At 38.7% G+C, this 18833-nt stretch overlaps 1 protein-coding gene across 4 annotated transcripts in view; it reads right to left on the bottom strand.

The window, feature by feature from the left end:
- The window catches only part of SLC1A2 (solute carrier family 1 member 2), a 179632-nt gene that overhangs the window by 30859 nt on the left and 129940 nt on the right, over positions 1–18833 (bottom strand). For all 4 annotated transcript variants that reach the window (XM_007497323.2, XM_007497326.3, XM_007497324.3 and 1 more), the window contains exons 7-8: positions 11573–11806; positions 5337–5531 (exon numbers count right to left, since the gene is read on the bottom strand). In XM_007497323.2, the coding sequence (XP_007497385.1) occupies positions 5337–5531; positions 11573–11806 (429 nt within the window). The remainder of the gene's footprint in view (positions 1–5336; positions 5532–11572; positions 11807–18833) is intronic.

The raw sequence follows: 18833 nt of genomic DNA, 5'->3' as shown, positions 1-18833 counted from the left end.
GAAGTACAAAGGACAACACCCAATAACTGACCAATTACACACGTTGCTCCTGACAATTTGTATAGAGATTTGTGGTTGATTTCTATTATTAATTATATTTTTGTTATTGGTTGGATTTTTGAAGAGGTTATTATTATGATTATTAGGACTGTTAATGCTTGTATTATCATTGACTCTGGTTTGATTCAAATAGCATTTTACAATGTACAAAGTGATTTCTTTACAATAAATCTATTGATAGAGGGAATATGATTAGCCCAACTTTTCACATGACAAAACTGAATTGAAGAGACTTGCACTAGGTCAAGGCCAAACTTGGGCCTATCAGGCCTTCTTTTGGCAACATAATACCACATTGCTTCTCAAATAAAGCAATGAGAAATAAATTTCTCTATGAACCTAGATACTACTCAGAAGGTCGGTGGTTTTTTCTTAGTTATTTGGCTAATACTATTACATTTCATTGCCCTATAGCCATACGGAACACACAAATTGGCCTGTTGGTGTCCATTAAACAATTCTTCATCCCCTTTATGCAGAGTACAAACTGAGAGTGCTTTGAAACATGGCGGACTGGAGGGCTGGGCCCTCTTTAGAATTCTGCTAAGGAGATCAGAATTTAGAACTTGCATAGCTGACCTTATCTGTTATAACATAAAAAGTCACATTAATATAGTTTCTAGAATTAAATAAGACTTTTTTTTTTTGCTCAAGCATCATATACAATTAAAACAAGAGTTCTAATTCATCAGTCATTTGAATTATAACTAGGACAAGTGACTAGGGATTTGTCCCAGGGTATCAATATCAAGATTGGAAAAGGGGGGGATTCTACCAGAATTTCTTTTGTTTGCTGTGGATGTTCCTTTTAATGATGACCTTCCAAACTGAATTTTGAATATTGGGAATTTGGAGCCATAAATGGTAGGTTAACATAAAGGTCAAATAACATTTTAGGACTAGAAGTTCCATGAGCCCAAGGAAATCCAAATACATTGGATTACAAGATCTAGAGGGACTTTATGTATTAAAGGCTGAATAGGTGCAGAATTGTCTCCTTCTGAGAATGGGATTGATGAGATTTAGAAGGCTGGATTTTAGGCTTGGGTGAATGGTTTTCAATATGGCAGCCATGTTTCCTATCTTTTTTTTTTCTTTTACATTCCTAAGGTTTTATCTAGCAAGAAAGAGTTAATGTAGTGGGGGAGTGGGGCAAATATTTATTAAGCATCCACTATGGGCCAGGCACTGGGCTAAAGGCTTTACAAATATCTCCTGTGATCTTTTTGAGTGAGTGTGTAGACATGTGTTTTATAATAGTCACTGGGAGCATTACCTTGATATGTTTGATTTTCTCAAAATTATCTAGAGCTAGAAGGGACCTCACAGGCCTTCTAGTCCAATTTTCTCATTTTACATATGACAAAACTGAAGCTCAGAAAGGTTTATGGCTAGTCTTATTGGTCTAGAGGTAGAGAGGAATATGACATTTAGTCCAACCCTTTTATTTCATAGATGATAAAACTGAGGCCCCAGAGAAAGGTCTGAACTGTGACTTGCCCAAGATCACATAACTGGTACCATGGTGTCAGAATTAGATTCCAAGTCTTCTGATGTTTCTTCTATCATTCTTTCTATTTATGCCATATTTCTATCTCTCTATATATTTTTTAAAAACCTATGGTGAGATTTTTCTGAAAAATCTTGGAATTTATTCTTTTTTTTTTTAGCTTTATGTTATATTTGACATCTAATCCTATCACAGTGGCATGAACATTTGTTAAATAAAGGTAATGACAAGACACTGATTTTGTATTTTGGGGGTCTACAAAGCCATTTTCTCATGATAGTCCTGAGGTAGAAAATGCAAATATTATCTACACTTTATAGATGAGAAAAATGAGATCCAGAGACATAGACTTGCCCACAGTCACAGAATAAATATTAGAGCCTGAATGACAGCTAAAACCAAGTCCTTTGTGATTTCATATTGGCCTAATATAATGCTATTGCCTTCCCTTTGAGATTCTATTGTCATTCAGTCATTTTCAGTCATGTCTGATTCTTCATAATCCGATTGGGGGGATTTTCTTGGCAGAGATATTGGAATAGTTTACTATTTCCTTCCTTTTCTAGCTGTTATTACAGATGAGGAAACTGAGGTAAACAGGGTTGAGTGATTTACCTAGGGTCACACAGCTAGGAAATATCTGAGGCCGGATTTGATTTCAGGAAGAGTCTTCTTGACCCCAGGGGTGACACTCTGTCCACTGAACCACCAAGCTGCTCCCATTCCCTTTAAGATTATCTCTAGGTTATCTTATATATGTCTTATTTATATATAATTGTTTGCATTAGAACACAAGCTCCTTGAGGTCAGGCACCATATTTCTCCTTTTCTTCATTTTATGAGTGCTTGGCACAGTTCCTGGGACATAGTAAGAGCTTAAGAAATGCTCCTTGACTAGGTCAATGAGGATGGAAATGACTGCAGAAAAATGGAAGATACACCAGGCACAGAAAGCTGAAGATGCTGTGTGAATCCTGTGGATTTGGGGCGACTGTGAATTTCTGGTGCCCTACAGTTTGAAGTATTATTATTTTATTGAACTTATCAAAATGCATAATTTTGTTTTATCACTACCTTTCTTACCCCATGGTTCCCATTCATGCTCTGGCTTTTGGTAGCTATAAGACCTTAGATAAGCCACTTGACCTCCCAAGCTTCAGTTTGCTTATCTGCAAAATGGGTGGTTCCTAGATAATCTCACACAACTTCTACACCTCTAGCATGCCATTCTCAGAGGGTGTTCAGTAAAAACTAATGGGAATGATGATGGTGATGGTGATGATAGAGTGGAAAATTTGTCATCTTTTAAAAATAAAACATGTTACATGAGAATCTGGTCTATTTCTCATGCTGAGCATTGAATTAATCTTGAAATAAATGGAAGCACTGGTCATTGTATTAGTCATTCAACTGGCATAAGGCTTTCTGAAATAAAGGAAAGGATTATCAGCATCTTGGTAATGGTTGCATGATTTCCAGTCTTTAGTATCTTGGGATTGTGGGGTTTTATGACTGCCCAGTAATTGAGGCCAGCTTATGAGACCCAAGGGATCTGGGGAGAACACTGACCAGATGGACTCTATCCCCCAAAGAGGGCCCTTTTTAAAAAGTACCCCTTAAATTCAGAAACAGATTGCCAGGAAGGAGATTCATCCAGTCCTGTGAGGGAAATCAGAGGCAGATGAAAGACAGAAAGATTAACATCGAGGCATCTGATACTTCCTGGGGTTTGACCAATGGACTGAGAGAGGCCAGTGGCCAGATATCCACCAGAGGGGCCCAGCTCATACTTTCAGCCCCAGGATAATGCCCTTCCCCAGCTGCTCATTTCTATTTATAAGAAGAAAAAAGGAACAGAATGAGAACATGGCTAACGATGCACTTTGACTATGTGAAGACGTTAGTTCTTAAAAATGTCTGGGCGCTTGAAAGTTATCCTGAGTCAGCTTCTCTTGTGGAGTGAGCACCATGGGTTCAGCTACTGTCTTCTTCACTCTCAATCCCTGAAACTTAAAGGGCCACCTCTTCTAGAATTTACAGATGCCCCTGGACTTAACAGCATAAGAAAGTGTCTAGAATGTCTTCAGTGAATTATCTAGAACAAAAGCCATAAGCATGGCCAGATGGTCTTTAAGTTTAGAAAGAATCCATTTCTAAATGACCTTAATGGATATATCTGAGAAGTATCTTGGTACAGTTCAGTGATTCTCAAAATTTTTGTTCTAAGAACTGCTTTCAACAGCAACAACAAAAATGTGTTGTGAATATTAAATAATATTTTGTTGTTGTTGTCAGTTGTTTCAGTCATGTTCAGCTCTTGGTGACCCCATTTGGGGTTTTCTTGGCAAGATATGGGAGTGGTTTGCCATTTTTCCAGCTCATTTTACAGATGAGTAAACTAAGGCAGATAAGAGTAAGTGACTTGCCCAGAATCACACAGCTAGTGTCTGAAGATAGACTTGAACTCAGGTCTTCATGACTCAAGGTATGGCACCATATTCACTATGCCACCTAGTTGCCCAATTGAATATACTACTGATAATATTCTTTTTTTCTCTTTTTTAAAATTCAAAGATATTTTGTCAGTTATAAGTAATAATGATTTTCAACAACATACATTTTCCAAAATCATAAGATCTAAACCATCTTCTTCTCTCCCTGTACTTTGAAGATGGTAAGTAATTTCATTTGGGCCATACGTATATTGGATCATCATTGTAAATGGGGCTCCTAAATCACTTAATGGAAACCAATGACTTCTTGGAAAGAACGCTAGACTGGGAGTCGGGGACCTGGCTCTGATTCCCAGTTCTGTGACTTTCTACCTGTACGTCTTTGAATTCCTCATCTGTCAATGGATGGAGGTAGGCTAGATGATGGCTTAGGTCCCTCTCAGCAGTAAAATCAATCAGTCGGTCAAAAAGCATTCATTTAGCCAGTGCATGCCAGGCAATGTGTAAAGCACCATCAGTATTTTGGAAAGGCAATGATATAGTCCTTGACCTCAATGAACTTACCCTCTAATGATCCATATTTTAAACCTTGGTCTGATCCCTGATCCCCGGACACATATCCTAGAACTTTTATAATTGGTTTAATTTTAACAAGAATAAATGAATAAGAATGAAATATTCATTTAAGGAAAAATGAAAATGCATGTTCTTTATGGTGATATAGAAAGGAAGTAGAATATAAGCTCTCAGAAGGCAGATGCTATATTGTTTTGATTTTCATTTCCCTTTTTGCCATTGTATTCCCAGGACCAGCATAGAATCAGGAAGACTTGAGTTCAAGTCTTACTTTGGATACTAGGTTTATCATCCTGAGAAATCTCTCTATGTCTTCGGCAACTCCCTAGGACTTACCCAATGAGCCCTAGATGAGTTGTGATTTGTTTTGGTGTAAAGAATTACTTCCATTGGCAAACTAATTGGCCCTTCCAGTATATATCCTCACCACTAACCCCAATACCTTGTGAATAATAGATTCTTAATAAAGACTTATTAAATCAAATATATTAGGGCTAATAGAACTTTTGCCTTTTGTATTTCATAATCTCTACTATAACTCCTCATTACTTCTTTTGGTTTTTCTTTATTCCCCATGTCCTCTCTGGCCATTGTTCTTTTTAGCCTTGGCTATTATAGATCATAATAAGGAGACTTTAATTTCTATTTATCTATATTTAAGGGTACTACAGGTATTCATTACTCCAGAAAAGGGAACTGATACAAAAGAAAAAAATCTTCTAGGACATGCTACCCACCTCACAGTTACAATCTGCCCACCATCCAGGACCACTCCATTCATTTGAGCAATAAAGATGGCTGCCACAGCTTCATATAGTGCTGTCCCATCCATGTTAATGGTGGCTCCAACTGGAAGGACAAATCTGGTCACACGCTTATCAATCCCCAGATTTTCTTCCAGACAACGAAAAGTGACAGGCAGTGTTCCAGCACTAAGAGACAAACACAGCAAGAGAAACACATATTACAAAACCTTTTAAGGAAATGGGATGATGCAGTAGCTTTAGTTATCTGAGGGATCTTAGAGATCAATCAGTCAACCAACAAGGTTATCCAATCCAATTCTTTTATTTCATATTTGAGGAATCTGAAGTTCACAGAAGTTAAATGCTCAAGATCACACAGAGAATGTCAAAGTCAGAATTTGAACCTAGGTCCTTTAACTCCAAACTCAGCATTCTTTCCAATGTACTATACCATTTCTCTATTGACTTTCTTACTTTTACTCTTCAAATCACTGTGCTGTATTTGGAGGACCAAATGTTAAATTACGCAGGAGGATCAAGCCTAAATGTTAATTTATCTAAAATGTTAGCAACCAGAAATGAAAAATATTTCTGGTTGGTTTGGATTTTCATGACATATGTCAGACTCCACTGACTCCCTTTTCCCCAGAGTCCATATTCCCATCTGGACCATCCCAGCTGTTTGCATTTGGAAGCACAATATAAGCCCATTTGTTTCCAAATTACATGTTTGCCTGACTTAACAGGACCGCATCAAGTTTGGGTCACAAAGAATTCATTCTAGAAAGCACCATGGAGGCAAGAAGATTTTTCTAGTGACCCCAGACTTGAGGATAGGAAAGCTACGTTCCATGGGAACGATGGAATGGGTCAGTCCCAGGCCCTGGGAGGAGCCAGAGAACTGGCCTCTGAGAGGCTGAGGACACTGGTCAAGGATGTGAATTACCGCTGAGCCCATGAGCTGGGGAGAGCAGCAATGCACTGGGGGAGCGTGAAAGATGATTCAACTTCGTGTTTAAATGAGCTTCAATCAATTTCTCAGCCTCTCCTATGTCATCCATCACTGAAACATGTGATCTATGTCTGTCCTCATCCACATACACACAATAGCATGACTTCACACCCTCCCCTCCCAGAGCTGAGGTTATGATTTAATGATCCATTTTGGGAAATGAAGATGACTGAGGGTTCTTGGACAAATCCCCTAAATAGAAACTCTATTACCAAATGTTTTACTGGGTTACTAAAGGTTTCCAAGGGCCAGAAAGATCATTCCCACATGGATGGAGATCAGAGAGTGATGTAGGAAATATCTCCAAGTTCAGATTACATGGAAAAGAGTGCAGGTGACTAGAGCCATGCTTTGTCTTGGGAGACCATCATTATCTGCTTTGAGAATAGTTGCCATTTCAATGAACATATGAGCAAGAAACAGAAAAAAAAAAGATTCCAAAGAGGACAAAACAAATTGGGGAAATCTTTGCATCGTTTGTTTCTGTTGCGTCAAAGGATTAGACTTGTGATTTCACTCGTATATATAGGGAACTCCCAATCAGGAATGATGAGAGCCAGGTGTAGAGATGGGAGGTCTTTGGTTCAAATCTGGCCTCAGACACTAGCTGTGCGATCCTAATTAACCCCAATTGCCTAACCCTTATAGATCTTTAGCACTGGAACCAATACTTAGCATCAATTCCAAGATGGAAGATAAGGGTTAAAAAAAAAAAGTGGATTGGTCTTGATGACCTCTGTGGTACTACTTCTCTAGACTGAGATTCTAGGCCCAGTCACTTCTTCCTTTGGGAAAAGGAAGGCTTCTGAGGGAAGCATTGGAGAAAACATTATTTGTGGAGTTTATCCGTTTTGGTTTTGATTTTTCTGATGCCTAAATGTGGCAAAATCATACGATGTCTCTATTTACGGTACTTTCATCTGTGAAAAATAGAGGATTGGGCTAGATTATCTCTGAGTTCCCTCTATTCCACGCTTATGATTTTGGGATAATATACTAGTTGGTCTTAATGCTTCTTCTATCAAGCCAGCTGGGAGTATTTACCACTCTCCTGATTTCTCATGCCCAGGCAAGGGTCTGGGGAGTCTCACCTTGTCTATCTGTTCATCAGATGCTCTAAAAGTCTATTTAGAGTTAACTCCTAATGGGAAGATTGAAGCTTGAGGCTTGGCCTAATTGGAATTGAGATAGTTATCTTCTACCTGCCTCTTGCTATTTTAATGAGATATTATCATTTACTGCTGCATCCCCTCACTACATATACAGACACTCACAACCCATCAGACAGAGTTAAATGCAATCATGCAAGATGACTATCCAGAGATGGCCTCACAGCAGTGAGATCCTGGAAAATTATAAGCCCAAGGCCACTCAAGGGCCCATTGGTGTCCATTCATTCTCATTACTTCATTTACTGGTACACAGTGTCACCCATGGGCTATGTGATGATTCAATAGACTTTGGCAAATGAGAGAACAAAAACCAAGAGCTCTCTTCTTTATGCTGGGTAAATCTAATTGAGAGAAGAAAGAAAAGAGAAAAAAAAACATTCCAAATGTGAACTTGGATGACTTTAGCTCTTTCCTGCATTGAAGGCTTGAGAGATCACAGAATCTCAGAATTAGAAGGGACCTCAGAGACCACTTCTTCCTACCCATACCTGCCTGAGGAGCCATTCTGTAGCATATTCAACAAATAGGCCTGGAGCTTTTGCATGAAGACCTCCAATGATGGATTCCAGACTTCCAAGGAAGCCCATTCCACCTTTGAAGAACTCTAATGAGTAGGCAGTTTTTCTCCCCTGAAATCCAATCTAAATTTATTTCTTTGCCATTTCCATCGGTTATTTTTGCTTCTGAGTCAAATTGAGCAAACCCAACTTTAATCTACTAGGCAGTCCTTCCAGTAATTGAAGTCAACTATCCTGTCTCTCCTATCTTCTCTTTTCCAGGGTAAAAATGCCCAGTTCTGTCAAATATGGAACAAAAGATGCTCTTTACCATTCGAATTCCTGCTGCAAGTCAAATTAATGATCCCATAGCATGGCTGCCATTTTAAAAATACTTTCATGTTGGGTATTCCCTCTGCCAATTGCTTTTGACAACACTGACTATAGGAGATCATTTCTGGGCCTCTATTCTTTTGGTGTCAAAGTAGCCTAGTTATATGCCCACTGAGAAAAACCAGTCAACAATATTTGGTTTCCTGAGGAGAGTATATAAGCTGCCAAAGCAGAAAGGACATTGATCTGATTGTTTGTAGGCTCGATCCTTTCCCCTATGTCCTTGAGGGTTAAATTCCATTGTTCTGATTCTCATTATGCAATTCCTGACACAATAGTTTCCCTCAAGGAAACTCTAGTCAAATATTAATTTTTAAGAAGAAATGATGGTGCAATGGAAAGGGTGAGTGATTTGGAATAAGGAACTGAGTCCTCATTCTGACCCTGCTACTTACTGTGTAACTTTGGGAAAGTGACTTGATTGTGCTGGGCCTCTAAGATCCTTTCTAGGTCTATGGCAGGATAGGCTAGCATCATAGTTCCAGAGCTAGAAGGAACTTTAAAGGCCATCAAGGCCAACAATCTCATTTTTACAGTGGAGAAAACTGAGGTCGAGAGACTTATCTAAGGTCACACAGAAAATAATAAACATATGAGATTGCCATCTGACTCCAGAGGTACTTTCCTTTTTTGCCAAACAACTCCAATTCTATAGAAATGTAATGCCTTTGAACCTCAATGTCCTCATCTGGGAAATGGGGATAATAATGGTATCTTCTTCATACGACTATTTGGAATGTTTCATGAGAAAATGTGTATAAAGAGCTTTACAGATCTTAAAAGAATATATCAAATGCAGCTATGATGGTGAGGATAATGTTAATAATGATGAATGATGAATTTTCAACTGCAATACCAGAAAAAAGGGCATGAAATGACTCTTGACTTTATGGACAGAAACAGTAATTAACCAAAAGAGAATTCCATGGACCTTCTAATTTTCTCTCATGGGCATAGCTAGAATCTTTATGGAAGCTTCAAAGGCCCAGAAAGAAAGAAGGAAAAAAAAGTCCTAATATATTTCCTGATTAATTTGGAATTAATAGCACAATTCAATAGATTCAAGACAGATGGACAGTTTTCCATGTTGTAACCTTACATTTTCCCTGACCCTGAATTCCACTGACTTCACTTCCTTGGATTTGTTAGGATGAAATCCAAATCAGGTTTTTAAAAAATGGTTATTACTTCTGTCCAGGCCTCATGAAGAGAATTAATTCCTGCTTTCCAAGTCAGTTACGGAAAACCTGAATGTAGTCTTCTCTGGCAGACAATTTGGTGAACAAAGGACTAGAAACTAAACCGGAGAGTAAGAACTTTAGTTCAGCCCTCTGTGATTTGGGGAATAATGCTAGACAACAGAATTCCCTTCTTCCTCACTGGTCCCATCCCTGACCTGTTTCAAGATGGCTCATTGGAATGGACTCTAGGGGTGATCTCATCAAATACTTGTAGGAGGAAACAGAGGCTTAGAGAGGTTAAATGACTTGTTCAAGGCTACAAAAGTACTAGGGCTGGGACTTTAACACAACTCAAATTCCAACATTTTCAGGTAAGGAAAAGTCAATTGTTCAATATCATCACCATTTTGGAAACGGTTCGTAAAGCAAATCCCTAGTGATTGAATAAAAATCCAATCTGCAAAATGAGTGGAAGATTTTTTTTCTTTGGTCCCCAGAAGGACTTCTCTTGGAATTTTTCTGCAGTAGGTTTGGCTGATAAATGAAAAAAGAATCTCTCCTCTATTAATGTCATATATGCCCATGAGAAACTCATTCTGGCTGCAGATAAGAAGTTCACTTGGAGTTCAGGGAGCCCATCAGGAGGCAAGCAAGCTGATGGATTCCTATTTACCTCCAAGAGATGCATCTTTATACGTTCACAATCCTTTCTTCTACTTTGGAAAAACCATTTTTCAGAAAGTAAAAGTGATGGAACTTTCCTAACAGAGCATTTTCTAAATAGATAAATTTGGGGAGTTGCATAGTTGAGAAAAGAAAAGTTTCATGACAGGTTTTTGGAAGCCTTTTTTTTCTCCAAATAAGAACATGACCCAATAATTCCATTGTTTTCTCTGACAGTGTTAGCCAAAACAACAAAGGAGAACTTGTCTGTTGAAAGACTTTCACGGCAGTGTTACTTGTAATTGCAAAACCCTGGAAGCCACCAGAAAAGTCCAGCAGCAGGGGAATGTTTAAATAAATCACGGGACATCAATGCAATGGAATTTCATAATGTAATGAAGACCAGCGAACATGCAGAATAAAAAGAAATCAGTCTGGGAAGAATTTTATGAAATAATGAAAAGAAAAACGAGAATGGAGTACAGGTTCACTACAGACACTTCACATGAGAATTTGTAACGGGTTTTGTTTTTCTTGCCTTTTCATTGGATGGGAAAGAGGGGTAAAGGGAGGGAGATAATTTAACTTAAAAAAAGGAATAAAATTTGTGATCTAAAAAACAATAAGAAGGAAGTAAATGAAAACAAATGGGCAAACAGGAAAAATCCTACTAAGAGCAGATTTCATGATTCCTCTCCTGCCCAAATCAAATCATCAAAAAGACTGGGGAGAGATTTTAAATATGTAGTTAGTGATTGTACAAACTATGCTTTCTTTATATAAAGTGTGAGTGAAGAAAGAATCCAAACCAAACCCAAAGTGATTGACTGAGGAATTGGTCTTCCCTATTGATAGTATGTATAAAAGAGAGGGCACTTCTCTATTATTTCAAATCTAAATCATTACTAAGCAAGTATAATTAGTTTGCTGATGTTCAATGCTGTGTGTAATGAAACTGTTGAAAAAAACTTTAAGGGAGATAAAATAAAAGAGAGAGAGGAAGGAAGGAGGAAGAGACAGAGACAGAGACAAAGAGAGAGACAGAGATTGCTAGGTGACTCAATGGGGGGGGAGAGACAGAGACAGAGACAGAGAGAGATAGACATAGAGAGACAGAGACTGAGAGAGAGACAGAGAGACAGACAGAGAGAGAGAGATTACTAGGTGACTCAGTGGATAGACTGGATATTCTTCTCCGATACATGCTCTGATTTGTCTTGATGACAAAAGATTCAAGAGGTAGAAGAAGCCAGTGACACAAGGATCAGGGAAAGGAACAGAGGCAGAAAGAGCAAGGACTATCTTTTACCTGGATGCTGTGCCCAGTGCTGTGATCCAAGCCTGAAAAATACCAGCAAAGAAGGAGAAAGGGTTTTTTCTGGTCACCACAAAATAAAGCAAAGGGAGAAAGATGCCTCCATGGATGATGAGACCCACAATCACAGTAACCATGTACATCCCCAGTTGCCTGGCTACTACTTCCAAGTCTTTGATGGCAATGATCTTCCCACAGATGAGGCAGGCGATACCCAAAGGAGAATACCTGCAGAACAGAAAAGACAAAGAAAAAAAATGAATAAAAAATGTCCTGGGATTCAGTTTCCCCAGTATACCTGCCTGCGGAATGGCAAACTTGACTTTGCCCATATGGTTGGTTCTTCTAGATACTGCTACTTTCTGGCATCTTCCTAACATGCCTTCATCAAAGAAGACACTATGTTCTCTGAGCAAAGCAGAATTGCAGAGCCTCAAAAGAAATGTGCGATATGCAAATTTAGAGGCATCTCCAGGTCAAATGTCCATATGGGCTATTGCTGCTATAGCTTCTGAGCTTGCATTGGACTGATCAGCCAGTCTGGACACACCGTACACTGACCCCGACATACTGACATCATTTTGGTCCCCTTCAAGTACAAAGGACATTGATCAACCAACCACTAACCATCACCACCACAATAATAACTAGCATTTACATGGTGCCTTAAGATGTGCAAATACTTTACAAACACCATCGCATTTTCACCCTCACAACCCTCTAAAATGGGTGCTACTATCATTTTCATTTTACAGATGAGGAAGCTACAACTGACTGAGGCAAAGTGACCAACTCAGGGCCTCAAAGTTAGTCAAAGTCTAGAATAGGATTCCAATTCAGGTCTTCCTAATATTACAATTAATAGGTAAGCATTTATGTAGTACTTTTTGGCTTGCATAGCATTTTACATTTATCTACACATATGTAAAACGCTATGCATATGTGTATGGACCTATATTAAGTATAGCATTTATATATATATATCCATATTTATGTACACAAAGTATTTTATACCTATAATTATAAATACTTATATTTAAATTACATATAAATTCCTTATAATTATACTTATATTTAAATTATATATAAGTTCCTTATATATAAATATATATAAATTATATATAAGTTCCTTATAATTATAAATATTTTTATTTAAGTTATACATAGCTTCCTTAAATTATGAGTACTTATATTTAAATTGTATATAAATTCCTTGTATTTAAATTATATATGAATTATTTATAATTGTAAATATATATGTATAAAATGCCATATGTGTATGTATATATATAGGTACACATATATACAATACATCATATGTGTATATGGATATATTTACATACATGCATATACATATAATTTTTTCCTTATAAGAACCCTAGGTGGTAGTTGATATTATTCCTCCCTCACTTTACAGATGAGGAAACTGAGACAAAAAAAAACAGTTAAGTGAGTTTCCCAGGGCCACATAGCTAGTAAGTGTCTGAGGTAGGATTTAAGCTCAGGTCTTTCTGACTCCAGGTCCAACTCTCCCTGTGCTGTTGGCAATCTGTTAAAAGGGCCATAGATTCATGAGTTGTTATTCATGCCTTGGTCTAGCTTCCTGAATTAGGTTCTGAGGGCTTCATTACACTTGCTTTTATAATAAAATTTTAAATAAATTCTTCCTCTAGAAATCTCCAGTAAAAGAGTAAAAAGTCAATGTTGTTTCATAGAGGGAAGATGGGGCTGGGAGTTAAAAGAGAAAATAGTTATTTGCAGCCTCATAATGGCATCTTCTGTGATTAGGGGAAGGATGCTTCTCTGCTTTGATCTTTTGGTTCTTGTTCTATGGTAGTGTGGGTCATATGTCCCAACAGAGCTCTCTCTCTCTCTCTCTCTCTCTCTCTCTCTCTCTCTCTCTCTCTCTCTCTCTCTCTCTCTCTCTCTCTCTCTCTCTCCCTATCCATCTCTCTCTCTCTGTCTCTGTCTCTGTCCCTCTCTCTGTCTCTCTCTGTCTCTCTCTCTCTCTGTCTCTCTCTGTCTCTCTCTCTGTCTCTGTCTCTGTCCCTCTCTCTGTCTCTCTCTGTCTCTCTCTGTCTCTCTGTCTCTCTCTGTCTCTCTCTCCCTCTCTCTGTCTCTGTCTCTGTTTCTGTCTGTCTGTCTGTCTCTCTCTCTCTCTCTGTCTCTCTCTCTCTCTCTCTCTGCCTATCCATCTCTCTCTCTCTGTCTCTGTCTCTGTCCCTCTCTCTGTCTCTCTCTGTCTCTCTCTCTCTCTCTGTCTCTCTCTGTCTCTCTCTCTGTCTCTGTCTCTGTCCCTCTCTCTGTCTCTCTCTGTCTCTCTCTGTCTCTCTGTCTCTCTCTCCCTCTCTCTGTCTCTGTTTCTGTCTGTCTGTCTGTCTGTCTGTCTCTCTCTCTCTCTCTCTCTCTCTCTCTCTCTCTTTCTCTCCTCTCTATCTCTTCCTGTCTCTCCCTTTTTCTATCTCTGTCTCTACCTGTTTCTCCCTCTTTCTATCTCATTCTCTTTGTGTCTCTGTCTCTTTCTCTGTCGCTCTGTCTCTGTCTATCTGTCTGTCTCTCTCTCTCCTCCCTCTCCCAACACAGCTAACATTTAGGAAAGGGGTTCTTTCTTGATTTTGTTTTTTGCTCCTTGGGAGACAGAAGGTGATTTAACCTAAGCATGATAACAAATGGACCAGCTACGTGGCATAGTGGATAGAAACACAGGCCTGGAGTCATGAAGACTTGAGATCAAATCTGGCCTCAGATACTTACTAGCTGTGTGACTCAGGGATAGTCACTTAACCCTGATGGCCTCAGTTTCCTCATCTGTAAAATAATAAGCAGGAGAAGGAACTGGCAAACTGTTCCATTATCTTTGCCAATAAAACTCCAAAAGGGGTCAATGAAGAGTCAGAAACAACTGAAAATGACTGAACAACAACAAATGATAACAAATAAATTCTATTTGGTTGGTTCCTCTTTCTCTGTTTCTGTTATCACTTAAGTACTTTACTTAATTGAATACCAAACCTAATGCCAGAAAGCTGACAAGCACTCAAGACTGTCTGATCTCCCAGGATACCATGTCTGTAGTCACTACAAATTGCTTATAGAGAGAGTCTGAATTACTGAGACCTTCCTCCAATCATGGCTCATAGAGTGTAGAGTTGGAAGTAGTCTCAGAAAGAATCTAGGACAATTCCCTCCTTTGGCAGTTGAGAAAACTGAGAGCCAGCAGGGAGAAATGACTCTTCTCTTCTCTCAAAGAAAGAAAATGCCAGAGCTAGAATTGAAATACAGATGTTCTGATGCCAGAGTTCTTACTGTTATATTACTATGTTTTGGCTCATATCTGCTGCCAGAGAATGAAAAAATGTTTTAATAAGGCTTCCTTCCTTCCTTCCTTCCTTCCTTCCTTCCTTCCTTCCTTCCTTCCTTCCTTCCTAGGAACTTCAGTGACTGCCACATTCGACCTTTCCATTTTACAGAGAAAGACTTTGAAGCTTGGAGAATTTCTGAGATTTGCTCAATGTCATATGTGGACAAGTTGCAAATGTCGGTGATAAATCCAGATTTTCTTACTCCAAATCCAATGTTCTTCCCATAAGGTCTTGGAGGCAGACACTACAGATCCTGATCATCTACACTTTACAGGTGAGGAAACTGAGTGTCAGGGAAGCTAAATGATCTTCCCAGGGTCACATAGTTCCATTGTTAATGGTCAGATTGGAACCAAGTCTTCCTAACTCCAAGTGTCACAATATTCCCACTACACCACACGGACCTCTACTTGTTACTTCAATGGATTTGTGACTGCATAATGTCATGATTCCCTTCAATAATATGGATCACACTATATTGATGGACCGCCATGCTGGGTAACTCTTCTGTGGGTCTTCCAATATGCTTACCATAGAAATCTGTCCATTGCATTGGGAGCCTTCCTTGTTTCCAAATCTTTAAGTGAACTAAATGATCATTTACTGCTTTCTTAGGTAGATCTGAGGCAGGCAGGCAGGCACAGAGCACTGATTCGAGCTATAGAGGGATCCCTTTAGAATGGAGGCTCCTTGAAGTCCGATACCACCCCTTATTTGCTATCACATTCCCAGATACCAAGCTGAGTCCATTGAATAGGGTAGGTACATAATAAATGTACTTGCTGATTCAAACTGGAGACAGCTAGACAGGCTTCAGAGAATGAAGCTACTGGTTTTTATCTTCATTTTCCATTCTCTAAGCAGGCAGGCACCAACAACAGCTCCATAAATCACTGTCGATGCCTCAGGGGCCAGGGTTCTGTAGGGCTGAGAAGCTGTAAATAACTCAGCCCAATATACTTCCCGATAAAGCCAAAGACCATTTATCCTTGTGAACACAAGATGTCAATTCTTTCCTAAACAACAATTGCCTTTTAAAAAAATAAAACTGGTCAAACACAAATAAGAACTGTTTGGGGTCCCCACGTGTGCTCTCTTCCCTTTACCACAGTCCATGGATAAGCCATTCTCCCAAAAGAAAGGAAACATTTTCAGGGACACAATGGCTTGTCTTCTTCAGCAAACATGTTGGTGCTGAGGCTGAATCGATCTGTATGCTATTATGGGCTGGGGATGCCGCTCACTAGGTTGCTGGGAAAATGAGGGCTTGAATCGTTGTTGGAGAACAAAATACACGGGCCTAACAGTCACTGGTTATAATTAATTCTGGAGTCAGTAGGCCTTTGTTAACTCAAATTCTCCAGTCTCCTGGGAAAGAAGTGGTCTCAGAGATCAGAGTCAGAATGGAAAACAGGAGGACAATTAATACAGAGAATCTTTTCTTTTGGTTTCATTTCTTTCTAAGAGATGAGGGTGAATTGGGGATAGGGGCTGGGAAACCAGTCATTTTACCTCTGGGTCATTAAGTGCTCCATTGAGGATTGCCATAATACTTTCTATTTGACCATCAAGAACTCACTTAACATTTTCAGGACTCAGTTTCCTGTGAAATGAGGGAGCTGGACTAGGTAGCTTATGTGATCCCTTCTAGCCCTAAGTCACTTTCCCTCTCTAGGTCTATTTCCCCATTTGTAAAATGGCACTACCAAAATGATTTTCTTTAAGCACAAGTCTGATTATGTTGTAAACCTATTTAATAAACTTCTGTACCTCCCTATGGCCCCTAAGATTCTGTCTAAATCCCCCCATTTATCTTTTTAAGGTCTTCACAAACATACTCCAATCTATCTTTTCAGTCACATTGGATATTAGTTTTCCCTCCATACTCTGTGACCCAGTCAAATGGACCTTCTTTCCATTCCTCAGATCTTATTCCTCATGACTGGAATATTTTCAGTCTTCACCTGCATCTCATGGAATCCTTATCTTCCTTCCAAATCCAACTCAAGCACCACTTTCCATGGGAAACCTTTCATGATTTACCCAAATGCTAGTGCCCTTCCTCCCCAACTACCCTGTTCATTGTTATATTATTATTTTCTTTATATTTATTCTGTATCTCCTTACATAGAGAGCCATTGTCTTCCCAGATAGATTGTAAGCTCTTTGAAGGCAGGGTTGGTTTCATTTTTGTCCATGAATCCCCAGTACTTGGCATATAAATGGCACTTAGCTTGTTGGAGATGGATTGAATGATGGGAGGAGTGCTCACATGAATTAAATCATGGATCTTTGAACTGTTAAAATATTTGAAGAAGCTGTTCTGCTAGAAATACCAAGAGATGGCCAGAAATCTGGTTATTCAAAAGCATTAACCCTATTATTGTACTTTTATAAACCCTCTTCTTCTAAGGATCTCTGGTCAGAACCAGAAGAGTTTGAATGGATGGTTTAAATGTACCATTGACACATGAGCTTCAGTTCTTCTCACAAAATTAATGACTCAAGTCTCAGCTTCATCTGGGATATTTAACAACTAACTACCCAGATCCAAAGAGAGTCAATGATTTTACTTTATTTTTAAATTACTTTTTATATCGTTTCCTTCTGTTTTAGAATCCATTCTGACTATCGATTCTAAAGCCAAAGAGTGGTAAGGGAGAGGCAATTGAGGTTAAGTGACTTGCTCAGCATCACACAGCTAGGACGTGTCTGAGGCCAGATTGGAAGCAGGGTCTTCCCATCTCCAAGCTTGGCTTTCTATACCCCGAGTCACCTAGCTGCCCCTTAATCCAACTATTTTATAAACAACATTGTCAGGATTGGGTAGATTCATCTACTGGATTATTGTTTTATGGTGCTTTTAAGCCTGGTCTGTGAGCACACCAGGCTATAATACATAGCTTCTTGTCTTGGTTCTTGGAACAGGCATGACTGTGGCCCATTCCACCAGATAGCAACTCTGACTTGGGTCATTAATATTTTAATTTTCCTGCTGAGACTAACAGGGCAGTTACAGATAACTGACATCAAACCAATGAAGACCATATGTCTGAAACTGAAGACTGGCATGGCAAGTGTCCAGTGGCCTTGTTCCTCTGGGACAGGAACATGTGTGTTCCATTCCTTTGTCAGTTTCTAGCCTATATTTCACAATTGTTGGCTTGTCTACATGTGCAAATCCAGTCCAACAAATATTTATTAACCTCATGTCAAATAAAAGGTAATGTATTTCAATGAAAAAGCATTTAAAAATTAAATTAAAAGCCCTCAAGGAGCATATACTCTCCCGCAGACGGTGGAGATGGGGGGAGATGTAGAGGGAATGAAACAACATACAAACAGATGTCTATCTACCTATTGATCTATGTCTGTCTGTCAGTCTATCTATCTATCTATCTATCTATCTATCTATCTATCTATCTATCTATCTATCTATCTGTCTGTCTGTTTGTCTATCTATCTATCTATCTATCTATCTATCTATCTATCTATCTATCTATCTGTCTGTTTGTCTATCTATCTATCTATCTATCTATCTATCTATCTATCTATCTATCTATCTATCTGTCTGTCTGTCTATCTGTCCATCTATTCATCTGTCTATTCATCTATCTATCTATCTATCTATCTATCTATCTATCTATCTATCTATCTATCTGTCTGTCTGTCTGTTTGTCTATCTATCTATCTATCTATCTATCTATCTATCTATCTATCTATCTATCTATCTATCTATCTATCTATTTATCTATCTATCTATCTGTCTGTCTGTCTGTCTGTCTGTCTGTCTATCTATCTATCTATCTATCCATCTATTCATCTGTCTATCTATCCACCTATCTATCTATCTATCTATCTATCTATCTATCTATCTATCTATCTATCTATGA

The sequence above is a fragment of the Monodelphis domestica genome, chromosome 6 (genome assembly GCF_027887165.1).
Source record: "Monodelphis domestica isolate mMonDom1 chromosome 6, mMonDom1.pri, whole genome shotgun sequence".
Taxonomy (NCBI): Eukaryota; Metazoa; Chordata; class Mammalia; order Didelphimorphia; family Didelphidae; genus Monodelphis; species Monodelphis domestica.
Note: the sequence above shows the minus strand (reverse complement) of the source record. Positions and strands in the feature narration are given on the sequence as shown.